Source organism: Myodes glareolus, chromosome 8, assembly GCF_982192425.1.
Source record: "Myodes glareolus chromosome 8, mMyoGla1.1, whole genome shotgun sequence".
Lineage (NCBI taxonomy): Eukaryota > Metazoa > Chordata > Mammalia > Rodentia > Cricetidae > Myodes > Myodes glareolus.
The window spans coordinates 18527408-18541757 of NC_142033.1; the positions used below are offsets into that span (position 1 = coordinate 18527408).

General features: G+C 45.7%; 1 protein-coding gene across 1 annotated transcript in view; it reads right to left on the bottom strand.

The window, feature by feature from the left end:
- Positions 1-1510, bottom strand: part of Mob1b (MOB kinase activator 1B) — a 43205-nt gene extending 41695 nt beyond the window's left edge. Inside the window, exon 1 of the mRNA XM_048424992.3 lies at positions 1277-1510. Within this exon, the coding sequence (XP_048280949.1) occupies positions 1277-1290 (14 nt within the window). The 5' untranslated portion in view covers positions 1291-1510. The remainder of the gene's footprint in view (positions 1-1276) is intronic.
- Between the last annotated feature and the right edge of the window lie 12840 nt (positions 1511-14350).

The window sequence follows — 14350 nt, forward strand, 5'->3', positions numbered from 1 at the left end:
CCTCACCTACTGACAAACTCAGAATCAGCCCTAGAATAAATTTACAAGTTGAAACATGTCGGGCAGGTTGACACAAGCCAGACACTGACTGTGCCTAGGAGAAAAATCTGTCCAGGGTGAGCCCTTCCACGACAATTCAGCTTTGCCTAAACACCCTAAGAAGAAATGATTTCCGATATATGAGCAGGTGAAAATAAGGGTATACTCAAGATTCAGGTGCCAGTGCAAAGGCTAAAACTTACGGGAGCGGGAAAGGGAAATCTGAACAGAAAGGAACTGCTGAACGCTGTTTGTCCCATAACAACAAAGGGGCGTATGAGGTGGATTACAACCTAGAAGGACTTGTTTTTATTTTTGTGTTAAACCAGCTTTCTAAACACCTGGATGAGTAATAAGAAAGCTTTCAAAAGAGTTACTCTGGAGGCGTAACCCCAGGGACCTGAGGTTTGTCTCTTGCTTCCAAACCCTAGTCTTGCTGTCCTATTTTTCTGTCCCAACCCCCACCTTTCCCTCCTATTTGTCTGAAATAAATGGTATGTGAAACAATGACCACGAAAGTCAGTGTTAGCCTACAGCCCGGTGGACCTAAATTAACCCTGGCCCATTACCCAGATCCTATCCGGAGGAGACCTGAAAAAAATATAACCTCTACACATCAAGAAAGCACTGCAAGAAAACGGGAGTGGGAGTGGAAGGTGGGTGGTGTTCCCAGGCTGTCACCAGGGAATCCAGGTCTTCAAACAGCCCTGTTTTGAAGTCCCTGTCTTCAAGTTATCTCTATGGAACTTGGCTCTCAATTTCTCAACCCTAAGACCTAACATGTTAAAGGGGTCGGGGGTAGTGGGATAAGAACAATCTATCTTCTATGGTTTGGACTCAGAAAACAGCAATGGGCAGCTGACACAGAGCCGGGAGACCTGGCAATCCTTGAAAGTCAGTCGGGAGAGTGGGAGGTAAGCGTGCAAATACACGCAGACACGAGTGGGAGGTGAGTTTGCAAGCACATACACACACGCGCGCACACACATACACACAGAGATACATATACATATATGGGGGGGGAGGAACCAACAGGGAGGCAGGGCCCGACAGCACTAGGACGGGGAGGCAGGGCCGCGCATCCCACAGACGACCGAGAGACAGGGCCTGACAGCACCAGGAGGACAGGGAGGCAGGGCCGGGCAGCACACGGAGGACCGGGAGGCAGGGCGTGGGAGGTCGGTGAGCACCGAGCCCTGGGAGCCCTGGGGGCGGCGGAACAAAGCCAGCTACTTACAACAAGAAGCTCATGTCGGCCGCGGCGTGGGCTGCGGGCTCGGCAGAGCGAAGCCTGGGACGGCCGGCTTGAATCGGAGGGAAGGCGAGGGAGCGAGGAGGACGCACGGCTACGGGGCGGCCGCCGACTTCTCCGGCTTCTCTTCTTCCAGCGGCCGGCGGAGGAGCGGAAGAGGAAGACCTGGGCTCGTCTGGCTGCGCCGCCTGGACGCCGAGCTGCCAGGGAAGCGCCGCCCGCCGCGTCCTTTTCGCCAGCTCCGCGCCCCCTCGGAGAGATCTCGCGAGAGCTCAGGCGCCCCGCCCACCCCGGAATCACCTTCGGGTCACCTCGGCAGCAGGCGCTGGCCATCCCAGCCGTGGAGCTTGCGGCAGCACGTGGCTTCGGGTCATGGCCCAGCTTCCAGAGCTGCTCGGCTGCGGTCGGAGCTCAGGAGGGAAGTGAACATCCATTCCAGCCATGGGTTTTGTCGAGAGGGAGCGAGTCTCCATCAAGGACTGCCCAGCAAGGACAGTGGAAGGCCATGGGTTCACTTTTCTCGAGTTAAGCAAGCAACTTGAGCTACAGCCCCAGTCCCTGTATACTCACATTTAGAAACAAGGAGACATTTCTTCAGCTTGGAATGACTTGGAGATGGGATTTTGGGTAAGGGATTAAGTGAGTTTTAGAATTCTTTTTTTTTAAATCTATAGGTATATCTTAAAACACTGGACTCGGAGGAGGTGAGATCAATTATTGAACAAGAAAGCTAGGCTGTTGGCAGCGACAGCTGGGGAAACCAACCAGCTAGGGAGCCAAGGAGAGCTGAGGTCAGTACATCGTGAATGTCTGGAAACTGATTTTCCATGACCAGTTGTGGGATCTGTTCTAAGTACTGATGCACAAAACACTTGATCAACTAAGACTTAGTCAGTCATGCACTTGGAGAAACTTTAATTCTCATATGCTTAAGAGACTAAGGGCAAAGATTTTTATCTACTGCGGCTCCCTAGATGGCTCAGTCAGTAAAGTCACTTGCCACCAAGCCTGATAACCTGGAACCCCTATGATAAAGAGAACCAGTTCTCACAAGTTGTCCTCTGACTCCCACACATATGCACAAATGAATAAATAATAAATAAATAATAGATAATAATAGTTAAGAAAATGTTAAAGTGGTTAGTGCTGAGCTTGGTGGTGCTTGCCTCTGCAGCTCAGAAAGAGAACAAGTTTGAAGAAAGCCAGAACGACACAGGAAGATAAGATCTGGGGTGGGGGTGCCTGCGAATGCTTGGCTCTTTACAATATGCCTCATCATGCATTATCTACTTAGGTGGGAAAATAAAGTTCACCCTCCCCCCCCTTTTTAACACACCATCAGCTCTACAAGTTCTCAAGGACTCTAAATGAAGCAATGTGCAGATATTAACCCAACTTGAGCTTACTATTCCAAAAGTCACCTGAAGGTAATGCAAATATTAAATTTATTCTCTTTCATTAATATACCAGTAGTTTGCAGTGTTGAGTGGTTTTTAAGAAGAAAAAAAACTAAATGCAAGAAAACTGAACCTTTTGTTTCCTAGGAACAGCAAATAATAAATAATAATTTGAAAAGACAGCCTCAAAAGATAAGAAGAGGCCAAGATGTGGTGGTGCATGCCCTTGGTCCCAAAATAGGGAGGCAGAAACAGGCAGATCTGGTCTACATATTGAATTCCAAGCCAACCAAAGACAGGGTCTTAAAAAAAGAAAAAAGAGCTGGGCAGTGGTGGCACTCGGGTGGCAGAGGCAGGCAGATCTCTGTGAGTTCGAGGCCAGCCTGGTCTACAAGAGCTAGTTCCAGGACAGACACCAGAAAAGCTACAAAGAAGGAAGTAGTGCTTACTCCAGCCCCCAATTCTTCAGAACCCTCAGGTAGCTATTCTCTCTTGATTCAGAAATGTGATCTGCTTTTGGTAGAATGAACATCTAAACAGCAAATCTAGAAAAAGGTATCTAGCGACCAAGACTTAGTAAGCTGATAATATGCAATGTGTCCTACAGGGGGGTTTTTGCTGTGTAATATTTAGATAGCTAGGATAATTATTCTATCTGGTTAGTCCATTACATAACATTATTTTTGCACTAATAGTCCTATGAACCAATCACTTTAAATTTTCAAATATTTTATTACTTTTTAATTTCTTTTCTGTTTGATTTTTTCATCTATGGCTCATAATGTTTCATGAGGCTGATATTATGCATTGTTTTCCCTTTTTTATAAACAAGGGAAAGAGTATAACTTGCCCAAAATCACAGCTAGTAAGTACAATCTGAATTTAGGAATCTCTGTTTCCCCATTCTTTTCCCCTCCCAGCTACACTGATTTAAAATAAATATAAGTAAATTGTGTCGTGTTACACAATTCTACTTATAAGCAGCAATTCAACCTGACCATGTTTCATCAAAGATAAACTATATTTGTAAATGCTTCTAGGGATAGAGTGGTTTGACCTAGAAAAGGATGGAAGGTCTGGGGAGATGCTGTGTGAACATGAAGATCAGAATCAGATGCCCAGCACCCACATAAAAAAACAAGCACAGTTAGGTAGGTGGTGGCGGCAGCACATGCCTTTAATCCCAGCACTCAGGAGGCAGAGTCAGGTGGATCTCTTGTGAGTTCGAGGCCAGCCTGGTCTAAAAGTGATTTCCAGGACAGGCTCCAAAGCTACACAGAGAAACCCTGTCTAGAAAGAAAGAAAGAGAGAGAGAGAGAGAGAGAGAGAGAGAGAGAGAGAGAGAAAGAAAGGAAAAAGAAAAAGAAAAAAAATAAACAAAAAAGCTAGGCATGGCTTTAATCCCAGAACTCAGGAGGCAAAGACAGTCAGATCTCTGAGTCTCAGGCCAGCCATCATTATATTATGAGACCCTATCGCAAAACAACAGAAAAGAAATACATGGTCTGTATCCACAACACTGGGGGTAGGGGAAGATACAGGAAGATTCCAGCGACTTGCTAGTTGTTTAGCCAACCCAGCCAAAATGGCCAGCTCCCAAATCAGTGGGAGACCCTGTCTCAAAAACTGAGGTAAGCCAACTAGGAAAACACCCAGTGTTTTCATATGACCTCCACGTGTGCACACATTTAACACGCACAATAATAGAAACGTGAAAAGTTGGTTCATAAAACTTGGTGTCTCTTTCTCTCTTTTTTTTTGGGGGGGGGGAGGGGGGGTTCTCAAGACAGGGTTTCTTTGTGTAGCTTTGGAGCCTGTCCTGGATCTCACTCTGCATACCAGGCTGACCTGTAACTCACAAAGATCCGCCTGCCTCTGCCTTCCAAGTGCAGGAATTAGAGACGTGCAACCACTACAGGCTGGCTAAACTTGGTGTCTCTTTTTATTATTATTATTTTATGTATATGAGTTCTCTATCTGCATGTATGCCTTTATGCCATGAGAGGGCATCAAATCCCACTATAGATGGTTGTGAGCCACCATGTGGAGGCTGGGAGTCGAACTCAGGAACTTTGGGAGAGCAGCCAGTGCTCTCAACCGCTGAGCCATCTCTCCAGCCTGCTTGGTATCTCTTGATGCATTCCTTTATAAAAAAACAAAAAATGATAAAGCAGAACAAATGCATCTTTACTGAAGGTGGAAGAAAAATAAATTTTCTCTTGATCACAAACCTAATATACTTCTACTTCAAATTGTTCATTCTTTGCAGATGGGCACATTCATGCAGATAAAGACTAGATTTTAGTGAATAAGGGACAAATTACATGATTGCCCGCTTGACATACATTTATTATCTATGAGGGGCTTGAGGGGAAAAAGGAATATGTAGAAGACATATCCCCTGTCTTATGAAGCATATAACTAAAAATTAGTATAAATAAGTAATAATTAGAAATTAGACGTTGGCACTTTGACATCTCTGTACCTGAGTGTACGAGCTCCCTGGATGCAGTGTGGAAGCTGAAGCCACTCTTCCCAGGTGGCCCTCCCAGATGGGGCTCCCACAGCTCAGCCTCCAGCAGCAGCTGCACCATCTGAAGTTGGCTCACCTGCTGCTACACCCTGGCAGCCAGGCCTGATGGCCCAGATGGCCACCGCTGCAGCTGGTGTGGCTGTGGTCTCTACACCACACCCTGGGTCATGCCGTCACTAGGGCTTCAGTGGAGGTGGTAATGCTGCGCCTACAAATCCTGACATCACTCACTAGGAGCCTCAGGGAACCCAGCTGCTGGGCCAGCAGTCTGATGGGCCTTGGTCTCTGGAAAGCATCCAGAACCAGAATGACGTCAAGCTGGGCGAGAACGTCAACAAGGTACATGGGCAGTACAGGATTGCAAATGGCATAATCTAGAAGTTCAAACTGGCCAGGCAGTGGTGGTGCAGGCCTTTAATTCCAGCATTCTGGAGGCAGAAGCAGGCAAATCTCTGTGAGTTCGAGGCCAACCTGATCTACAGAGTGAGTTCCAGAATGGCCAAGGCTACACCAGGAAACCTTGTCTCGAAAAATAAAAAATAAATAAATAAATATTCAAATGGAAGAGATGGGAATTGGCCCTACATACTTGATAGAGCAAGTGTGGACCCTAAGTAAGCAAACCTCTTATTTCAAGTAACTTCATTACTTCAGAATGGCCATGAAAGAGAGTTCTAGCCGTGTAGATGTTCACCCAGTGTTGGGTACTGGGCAAGCGTTTGGCCTCCTTGAACCAACTGTATTGTGTTTTGTGAGTTAATGAAAAATAAGCGGTTTTGTTCTGAAAAGGAAAAGAAAAATTATATCATGTGGAAAGGTTTGTGTTCTGCGTGAGTGCATATTACAAGGCTATCTCTTGCCAGGTGTGGTGGAACATAGCTTTCATCCCAGCACTCAGGAGGCAGAAGCAGGTGGATCTCTATGTGTACCAGGCCAGCCATTGTGAGACCCATTCTCAAACAAACAAAGGATGTCTCTCGTTTTGGTGATCAGAGTATTGGATCCTGCGTATACAGAAACAAATAGTATAGAAGGGTGGGGCTAACAGAGGGCTTGCCTGGCAATGGCGGCCCTGGGTCTAACCTATAGCATCCCCTAAAACAGTGGATACTGCGTATTTATGTCTCACATTTAAATTACCGTTGCATTTATAAACAGCATAACTTCATAGGAAGTGAAGTTCTTGTTCGTCCCAAGGTGTTTTGACGCACAACAGGAACATTGATTCTACTCCCCTCCACCACAAGAGTCATCTTTGCGGGACTTTTTAGGAAACGCTATTTGTAGTATAAGTTTGAGGATCTCAGTCCATAGGACAAAAGTTAGAGGGGGCTCTCTTGTGGGCTGGAGTTGTAGCTCAGTGGTAAACCCCAGCCCCAGACCAGCGCCAACACTTGGGAGAGAAACTGAGTGGCTGCATGGGTGAAGTCGCCTGCTGAGCTCAGTCTGATCTCCAGAACCCGATGGTTGAGAGAGAACTACCTCCTGAAGGTTGTTTTCTGACTTCCACACTCTCGCTGTGGCGCATGCGCTGTGGCACATGTGCACTCTGCTCCCCTCCCCCATGCGCACAAATCTTTCCAAAGTAAGATAAAACGGACCTTGTAGTTTTTCGGCACATGCAGAGCTTTATTTCTTTTTTTAAATTTATTTACTTATTTATATTTTATGTACATTGGTGTTTTGTCATGAGTGTTGGGTCTCCTGGAACTAGAATCACAGATAGTTGTGAGGGAGCCGCCATGTGGTTGCTGGGAATTGAACCCAGGTCCTCTGGAAGAGCAGTCAGTGCTCTTAACCACTGAGCCATCTCTTCAGCCTGAGCTTTATTTCTTGATCATAAAGTTTATCGTTGGGGGCTGGAGAGATGGCTCAGTGGTTAAGAGCACTGACTGCTCTTCCAGAGGACCTGGGTTCAATTCCCAGAAGCCACATGGCAGCTCACAAGTGTCTGAAGATCCAGTTGCAGGGAATCTGACACCTTCACACCGAAAGTTAAATAAACCATTAAAAAAAAATAAAAAATAGAGTTTATCGTTGCCCACAATGGGCTTTCCTCCAAGACACAGCAATTACTTCATTACTGTGCTGCATGCAGATGAGGAAAAAGAGAATCCTCTTAAAGTTATCCAGCGTTACTTATCACCAAGGGGAAGGCCATTGCTGAGGTATGAAGTCTAAAATTAACTCTACCAGCTGTGATTCAGTTTGCTTTGTATAACACATGGGCCCGAGGGACTCAGTCGGCTAGGTTCTCTGGCTCCTTCAATCCAGTCTACTCTTATAAAGTTCGTTTGCCTGGAGTGCATGCTATCCACAGGACATGGTAACTAAGCAGCTTGAAAATATAGGGAGACTAAACAAGCCACTCCTTGAACCTCAGAAAAGCCTGGAAACGGTGTGGGGGACAGAGGAGGAGTCACAGCCTGAGTTGGCCAGAGGGAGGGTTAACTTTTAACCTTGTTGAAATTTCCCAGAGAGCAGGCTGCTGATGTGCCCTCGGAGGGAGGTCAGCAGATGAAGGCGTCATTTCAAGGAGACTATGTTTTTAGCCCATCATCTCCGGGAGGTCCTGTAGCCTGAAGGACCATATATAGACATAGAGAGCATCCCGACTGGTACCACTTAAAAATACTCTAGGAACCAGCAGCTGTTACTTTCTCCCACACGTTTACAGTGAGCTGGCTTAATAAAACGGCACTTGTTCTAAGAGCTGCTGCCTTGGGAGGTAGGCAGGGGTGCCTTATGTTTATTCTGTCTTCTCCTGTTTGGCCCCCCACCTCAGAAGAACAAAAAGTAACCCAGAAGAATGTAAGGGGTCAGTTATGAGAATTGAAGGGGTTGTATAAATTTAAATGATGAAATGAGCAAACCCTCCGGAGGCAAAGGCAGAATTGCTGAGTAGGCTCTATAATGAGTTCCAGGCCAAAGAAAAGAAAGAAAGGGAGGGGGAAGAGGAGGAGGAGCGTGGAAAAGACGAAAAGAGAGAAGAGAGGAGGAGGAAAGGAAAGGAGGGAGCTCATCTTCCTATACAGTTTTGAATCCCTGTCTGTGAGACTGATGGAATCCAAGGACCCCAGGCACTTTCTGTTTGGCCATTTTTTTTTTCTCCCTCACGAATGACCATTGCTACACCTGCTTCTTGGCATCTCTGTCATGTTTTCTTTAGTTGTCATAGTCACAACCATAGCAACCTGAGCAGGCCACAATCCTCTTAGAGCTGGAGACATGCTAGTCCACCTTAAATAACACAATTACCCTGCCCTGCCCTCGTAGGAATCCGATCCATATAGTCAAAGCATTTCTTTTGCCGCAGGGAAAGTAATGCAAATCCTCCAGGCTATTTCTGTGCTTAGGACTCTGTGGTTTCAAAGTACCCACCAGCCCCCACCCCTGAAAAAAAAAATCAAAACAATCCATTTTGAAATCCGATTTGTTTTCAAATAATTCTGTTTTCCCACTAACCATTTAATGCTAAAATAAAACCTTACCTAGACATGATGGCTCACACCTGTGATCCCAGCATTCCAGAGGCTAAGGCAGAGGAATTAAAAGTTTAGGTCTAGGTTATACAGTAAAACTTTATCTTAAAAAAAAAGGGAGGGGCTAGAGAGATGGCTCACAGGTTAAGAGCACTGTTTGCTCTCCCAGAGGTCATGAGTTCAATTCCTAGCAACCACATGGTGTCTCACAATCATCTGTAATGAGATCTGGTACCTTCATCTGGCATGGGGATGTCAATTCAGGAGGAACATTATATACATAATAAATAAATCTTTTTTAAAAAACAACACAGAAAGGGGAGACTTGTGATGGATTCTGAGACCTCCGTTGACCCTTCCTGGAGAATCTTCTGTAGACCCTGTCGTTAGCATTTAAGAGATACCTGCTATAACCATCTAACAGTGAGGTCAAGAAAGAGACAGACAACATCACATCTCTAGCTTCAGAAACTGCCCTGTAAGAGGCCATCACCACACAGAAGGATCCCTCATCACAGAACTGCACACATAGGCTAGAGGTCCCCATCTGAGGACAAGGGGTTACTTTAACATGACAAGCAATCATTTTTTAATTTTCTCTTTCCTTTTGCTTTGTTCTTTTTTAAAATTATTTATTATTTTGAATTCACTCATATGTGTATGTGACTGAGATTTTGTGCACAATATGCCCACAGAAGTCAGAAGAATGTGTGGGATTCCCTGAACCTGGAATTCCAGGTGTTTGTGAGCCAGCTGATAAGAGCAGGAACTACACCTGGGTCTTCAGCAAGAGTAGCAAGTGCTCTTAATGACTGAGCCATCTCTACAGCCTTGCCTTTTTATTTGTGTCTGTGTTGGGGGTGGTACAAATGCATGCAGAGACCAGATGTCAACATCAGGGTCTTCCTCAAATGCACACTACCTTAGTTTTTGAGACAAGGACTCTTACTGAAGCTGGAGCTCACTGATTAGGCTAGGCCCACTGGCCAGCAAGCTCCTGGTATCTATATATCCATCTACTGAGTGCTGACAGACCACGGCCAGCTTTTTGTGTAGGTGTCAGTTATCCAAACTTGGTCAGGTACTCGCACTTCAGCGGCAAGAACTTTGTCCACTGAGCCATCTCCCCAGTTCAAAAAAACCAGTCTTAACAAATTAGTAATCCTTCTCCAGGTGTGGAAAATCTGATGGAGAGTAAAGATAGAGAGAGGTGTCTTTGTAATGGTCTGTCCTGTCCCTTTAAGAAACAAGTCCCGCCCACTCCCTCTCCCATCCACCCCAGGTAGGCAGATCTTCCTTGGATCTTCCTTCCACTTCCAGCCTGAGTCCCTTCCTTTCCATCTCTCCTAAAGAGGCAGTTTCTGCCTCGCTCCCTTCTCCCCACTTTTCCCCTTCCACCCCTCTCTATTTCTCTCTCTCTCTCTCTCTCTCTCTCTCTCTCTGTCTGTCTCTCTCTGTGTGTCTCTCTGCCTCTCTCTATCTGTCTGTCTGTCTCTCTCTGCTCTTCTCCCTTCTCCCCTTCTCCCTTTTATGTTTTAAGGAGCAGGGCCCCTTGTCTATTCCTTACACCCGAAATAACCACACAGAAACTATATTTATTAAAACACTGCTTGGCCATTAGCTCTAACTTCTTATTGGCTAACTCTTACATCTTAATTTAACCCATTTCTATTAATCTGTGTATTGCCACGTGACTGTGGCTTACCGGCAAGATTCTAACCAGCATGTCTCAGGCAGGAGATCCATGGCGTCTCTCACTCTGCCCTTCTTCCCAGCATTCAATTCTGTCTTCTCCGCCTACCTAAGTTCTGCCCTATCAGGCCCAAAGCAGTTTCTTTATTCAGTAACCAATGAAAGCAAGACATAAACAGAAGACCCTCCTATACCACTTTTCCCCTTCCCTTCCATAACCCACTAAACAAATATCCAACCTCACTCTGTTTGGCATGTCTATCCATCCATCCATCTCTCACCCGTCAGGGCTGCAGCTCCTTGTGGGTCTGGCTGCCCCTTCTCCGTCTCTCACCCACCATGCAGCTCCATGCCTAGGACCTGCTGGCCCTCATGGCCTGCAAACCACTCAGGGGCTCCATGCCTGGGACTGGCTGCCTTTGTGGCCCGCCCTGGTCTCGCAGCCCGCTGGGGTCTTGTGGCCTGTTGCCGCCACTTGGGGACCTGTGGCGTTTTACTTTTACTGTTACAATCACGTGTGATAAGTTAGAATAATGACCTTCAGTGGGATTAAGCAACTTTTCTAGGTTGAATGTAACAGTTAATAAAGAAAACACTAGCCGGGTGCTGGTGGCTCACACCTTTAATCCCAGCACTCAGGAGGCAGAGGCAGTCGTATCTCTGTGAGTTCAAGACCAGCTTGGTCTACAGGAGTTCTGGGATAGCCAGGGCTACACAGGGAAACCCTGTCTCCAAAACAAAACTCTAACCTGTATTAAACATTTCCTGTATCCAAGCACTGTTTTGTTTTTGCTTTGCTTTATTTAATTTGTCATTATGCTAGGAATACCATTATCATCTCGGTTTCATAGATAGGAAAACTAAGATCGCCAGTAAGGACAGGTAACACTGATATCAGAGAAAGCTTTGTGGGATGGAATCAATGTTCCAAATCATCATGCCACGCTCAGACATTTGCTATGACATCTCCCTTAGTTTCTTTAATCATTGCTGTGGCAAAACACCTGAAGAAACAACTTATGAGAAGAAAGGTATAGCTCAGAGTGTCAGAGCTTCAGCTATCACGGGGGTGGAGGAGTGCCAGAGTTCAAGGTAGGGGGAGTTCGGGGCAGGAAGCAGGGAGAGCTAGCTCAGAACCAGAAACAAGCGTAAGCTCTGCTCCAGCCGCCACTTCGAGCAGCCTGTGCCACCTCCTCAAGACTCTACAGCCTTCAAAATGGTGCCATAAACTGGGGGCTGAGCGCTCAAAACACGAGCCTATGGGGGCCGTTCAGATCCAAATCATATGAGCCTCTTACTTTTTCTTGATGTTTTGTTGGTTTTCGTAATGAGAATTGAACTTAGGGCTTCACGCATGTGCTAGCCAAGTACTCCATCTAGTCTGGCAGCTGTGTTTTATCTGTAGACTGTGTCTCTCTAAGCTGCCCGGGTTGCCCTTGAATTGCAATCCTGCCTTAGGCGCCCTAAGTAGCTGGGATGCCAGGCACACATACCACACCAGGTTCAGTTCTGTCTCCACCTCCCAAACCAGAAGCTATGTCTTCTTCGTATGCTATTCTCTTGCTAGCGTGAGGCTCTCTTACGGCTGCTATTTCTTACACGTGTTAGAAGCCAAGTAAGCAAACTTGTTGGTACTGTGTCTTTTTTTTTTTTCCTGTGACAGGGTTTCACTGTGTAGCCCTGGCTGCCCTGGAACTCTGTAGACCAGGCTGGCCTCTGCCTCTCCAATGTGCACCATCACCATCTGGCTGGTAGTATCTCTAAATTGGTAGAAAATAAATTAGTATCTGTGGACTTAGTAATAACTCCTATACAGGAATTTTTCCCATTTTCTCCTTCATTCTCTATCATACTCTGTTAAATAGACATCTCCATGCCCACTCAAATGTCTCCTCTTAGATGAGTCAACATGAGTTAACCCAAGTAGTTGACCAGAAAAATTATCCAAGTAACGAGAAAATATCAGAATCCCCTGAGAGGGGCAATGGTTTATTGTCACAATCTTTTCAACACTTGGTTTTACCCACCTGTAGCAAAAACAAAAACAAAACAAGATAAACAACAAACACAAAACACACAAAGGTACTAGCTAGTTCCACAAGCCGGCCTTCCGTGGAATGTTTATAGTTAAACTGCTCCAACATGTTAAGTGGCTGAAAGGGCAAAGCCCAAAGTGAGCTGAGCCTTCCTACATCAATTAGCAGTTAAGAAAATGCCTCACAGATGTGGTCACATGCCAGTCTGATCCAGGCAACTCCTCGGTCTTCCCAGGTGACTCAGTGATGGATACTTGAAAGCTGGAGATAGCTAATACAGATCTACTCCGCTAGAGAAGCAGAACTCACAGCTTCAGAACTCCGAACTCTGGAGCACTTGCTGGCCGTTGTCCTAACTCGTTGATGTACATTTCCTAGCCGCGCCTTACTTTCTTCTTAATGTTTATCCATGACTATATGAAGAACGTTAGAAAGTTCAGTGTTGCCTCCATTTCTGTCTGTAGCGAAATGCCCACTGCGAGCATGCTCGCTCATCAGAACAGCACATGGATGACTGACGCAAAGATGCTTGGGCACTGTCTGGAGACCGTGGGAGAGCTTGACTACACTGATTTACTGCATCCCATGCTCGGTCACCGAGGACTTACAGTGTGTCCCCTACTCCGAAGGTGCTAGGTAGACAACAGGACAGGCGTACTTTGTTTCATCAACAAGACCATGTCGTTTGGTATGTAGTCTCCTTATATTTTGTAGCCTGCGTCCTGGCAATGACATCTGCTGCAGGGCCCTACCCGACTTGTTCACTCTTGCTTTGGGGGAGGCATGTGGATTGAGAAATTGCAGGTGGAGATAATAGAGACAGAAGAAACAGACATAGGACAGATCCGGGAGGACTGTCTGTGGACACTGCAGCCTCAGGTTTATTTTTCACCCCAAGCCCAAGGGGAGGGCAAAAAGACTTTTTTTTAATCCTGATGCAAGGAACAAACAAGAATTCAAAACTCTGAGGAGCAAAGCATCCAGTAGCTACACCTTAGGCCCGAACATCCTGTTATCTAGGCAAGACATTCAGCAACTTCACCTTAGGCCTTTTGTTTGACCTTTGGTTTGTCGCTTGAACTCTCTAACCCTAAGTCCAGATGGAGGAGAGCCACTTCTATGGGCTCCCACACTAATATAACCAGGAGTTTTGTTATACAACTTATATTTTGAGATTATAACATAATTACATCATTTCCCTCTTTTCTTTCTTCCCTGCCACCCGTCCCATATCCCAAATTCATGGCCTCTTTTTCTTTCATTGTTGTTACATATACATAATATAAATTCCTAAGTATATAAATACAACCTGCTCAGTCCATGTAATATTGAGTGCACATGTATGTTTTCAGGGCTGACCATTTGATATCTGATAACCAGCTGGTGTGCTCTTCCCTGGGGAACAGTTTCTCCCACTCTCGGCATGCCTTAGCTGCCTGTAGTTCTTCGTCTAGGGTTGAAGCCTTTTGAGCTTTCTCTGTATAACCAGTTTTATTTTTAAATAGGAAACTTCAGGTTATCATAAAGCATCGTGAATTGGATGCCCTTGTCATACTGGGGATTGAGCCTAGGCCCTCACACGTGCCCTAGAGTCGCTGCATGGAGGAAACACTTGCCCAGTTCAGCATTCTAAAATTTGCATACCAATGTCAGATTTCCCAAAATATTCTTCCTCAGAAATAAGAGACCAAATACAAGAATTGAATACTAACAGTACTAAAGAATAGAACTATTTGGAGGGAGAGAGGGGACATCGGGGATGAGGGAGGGGCAGGAGCGCTATGGGAGAGGGTGAATATGACAATGACATGAGAACATCAGAATGGACCCTTTGTTTTGTATTTTATATGCCAACTCAAAAGGAGGAGTGCTAATACTGGAATAAAATTAAAGGTCTATTTTTATTATTTTTACTTATG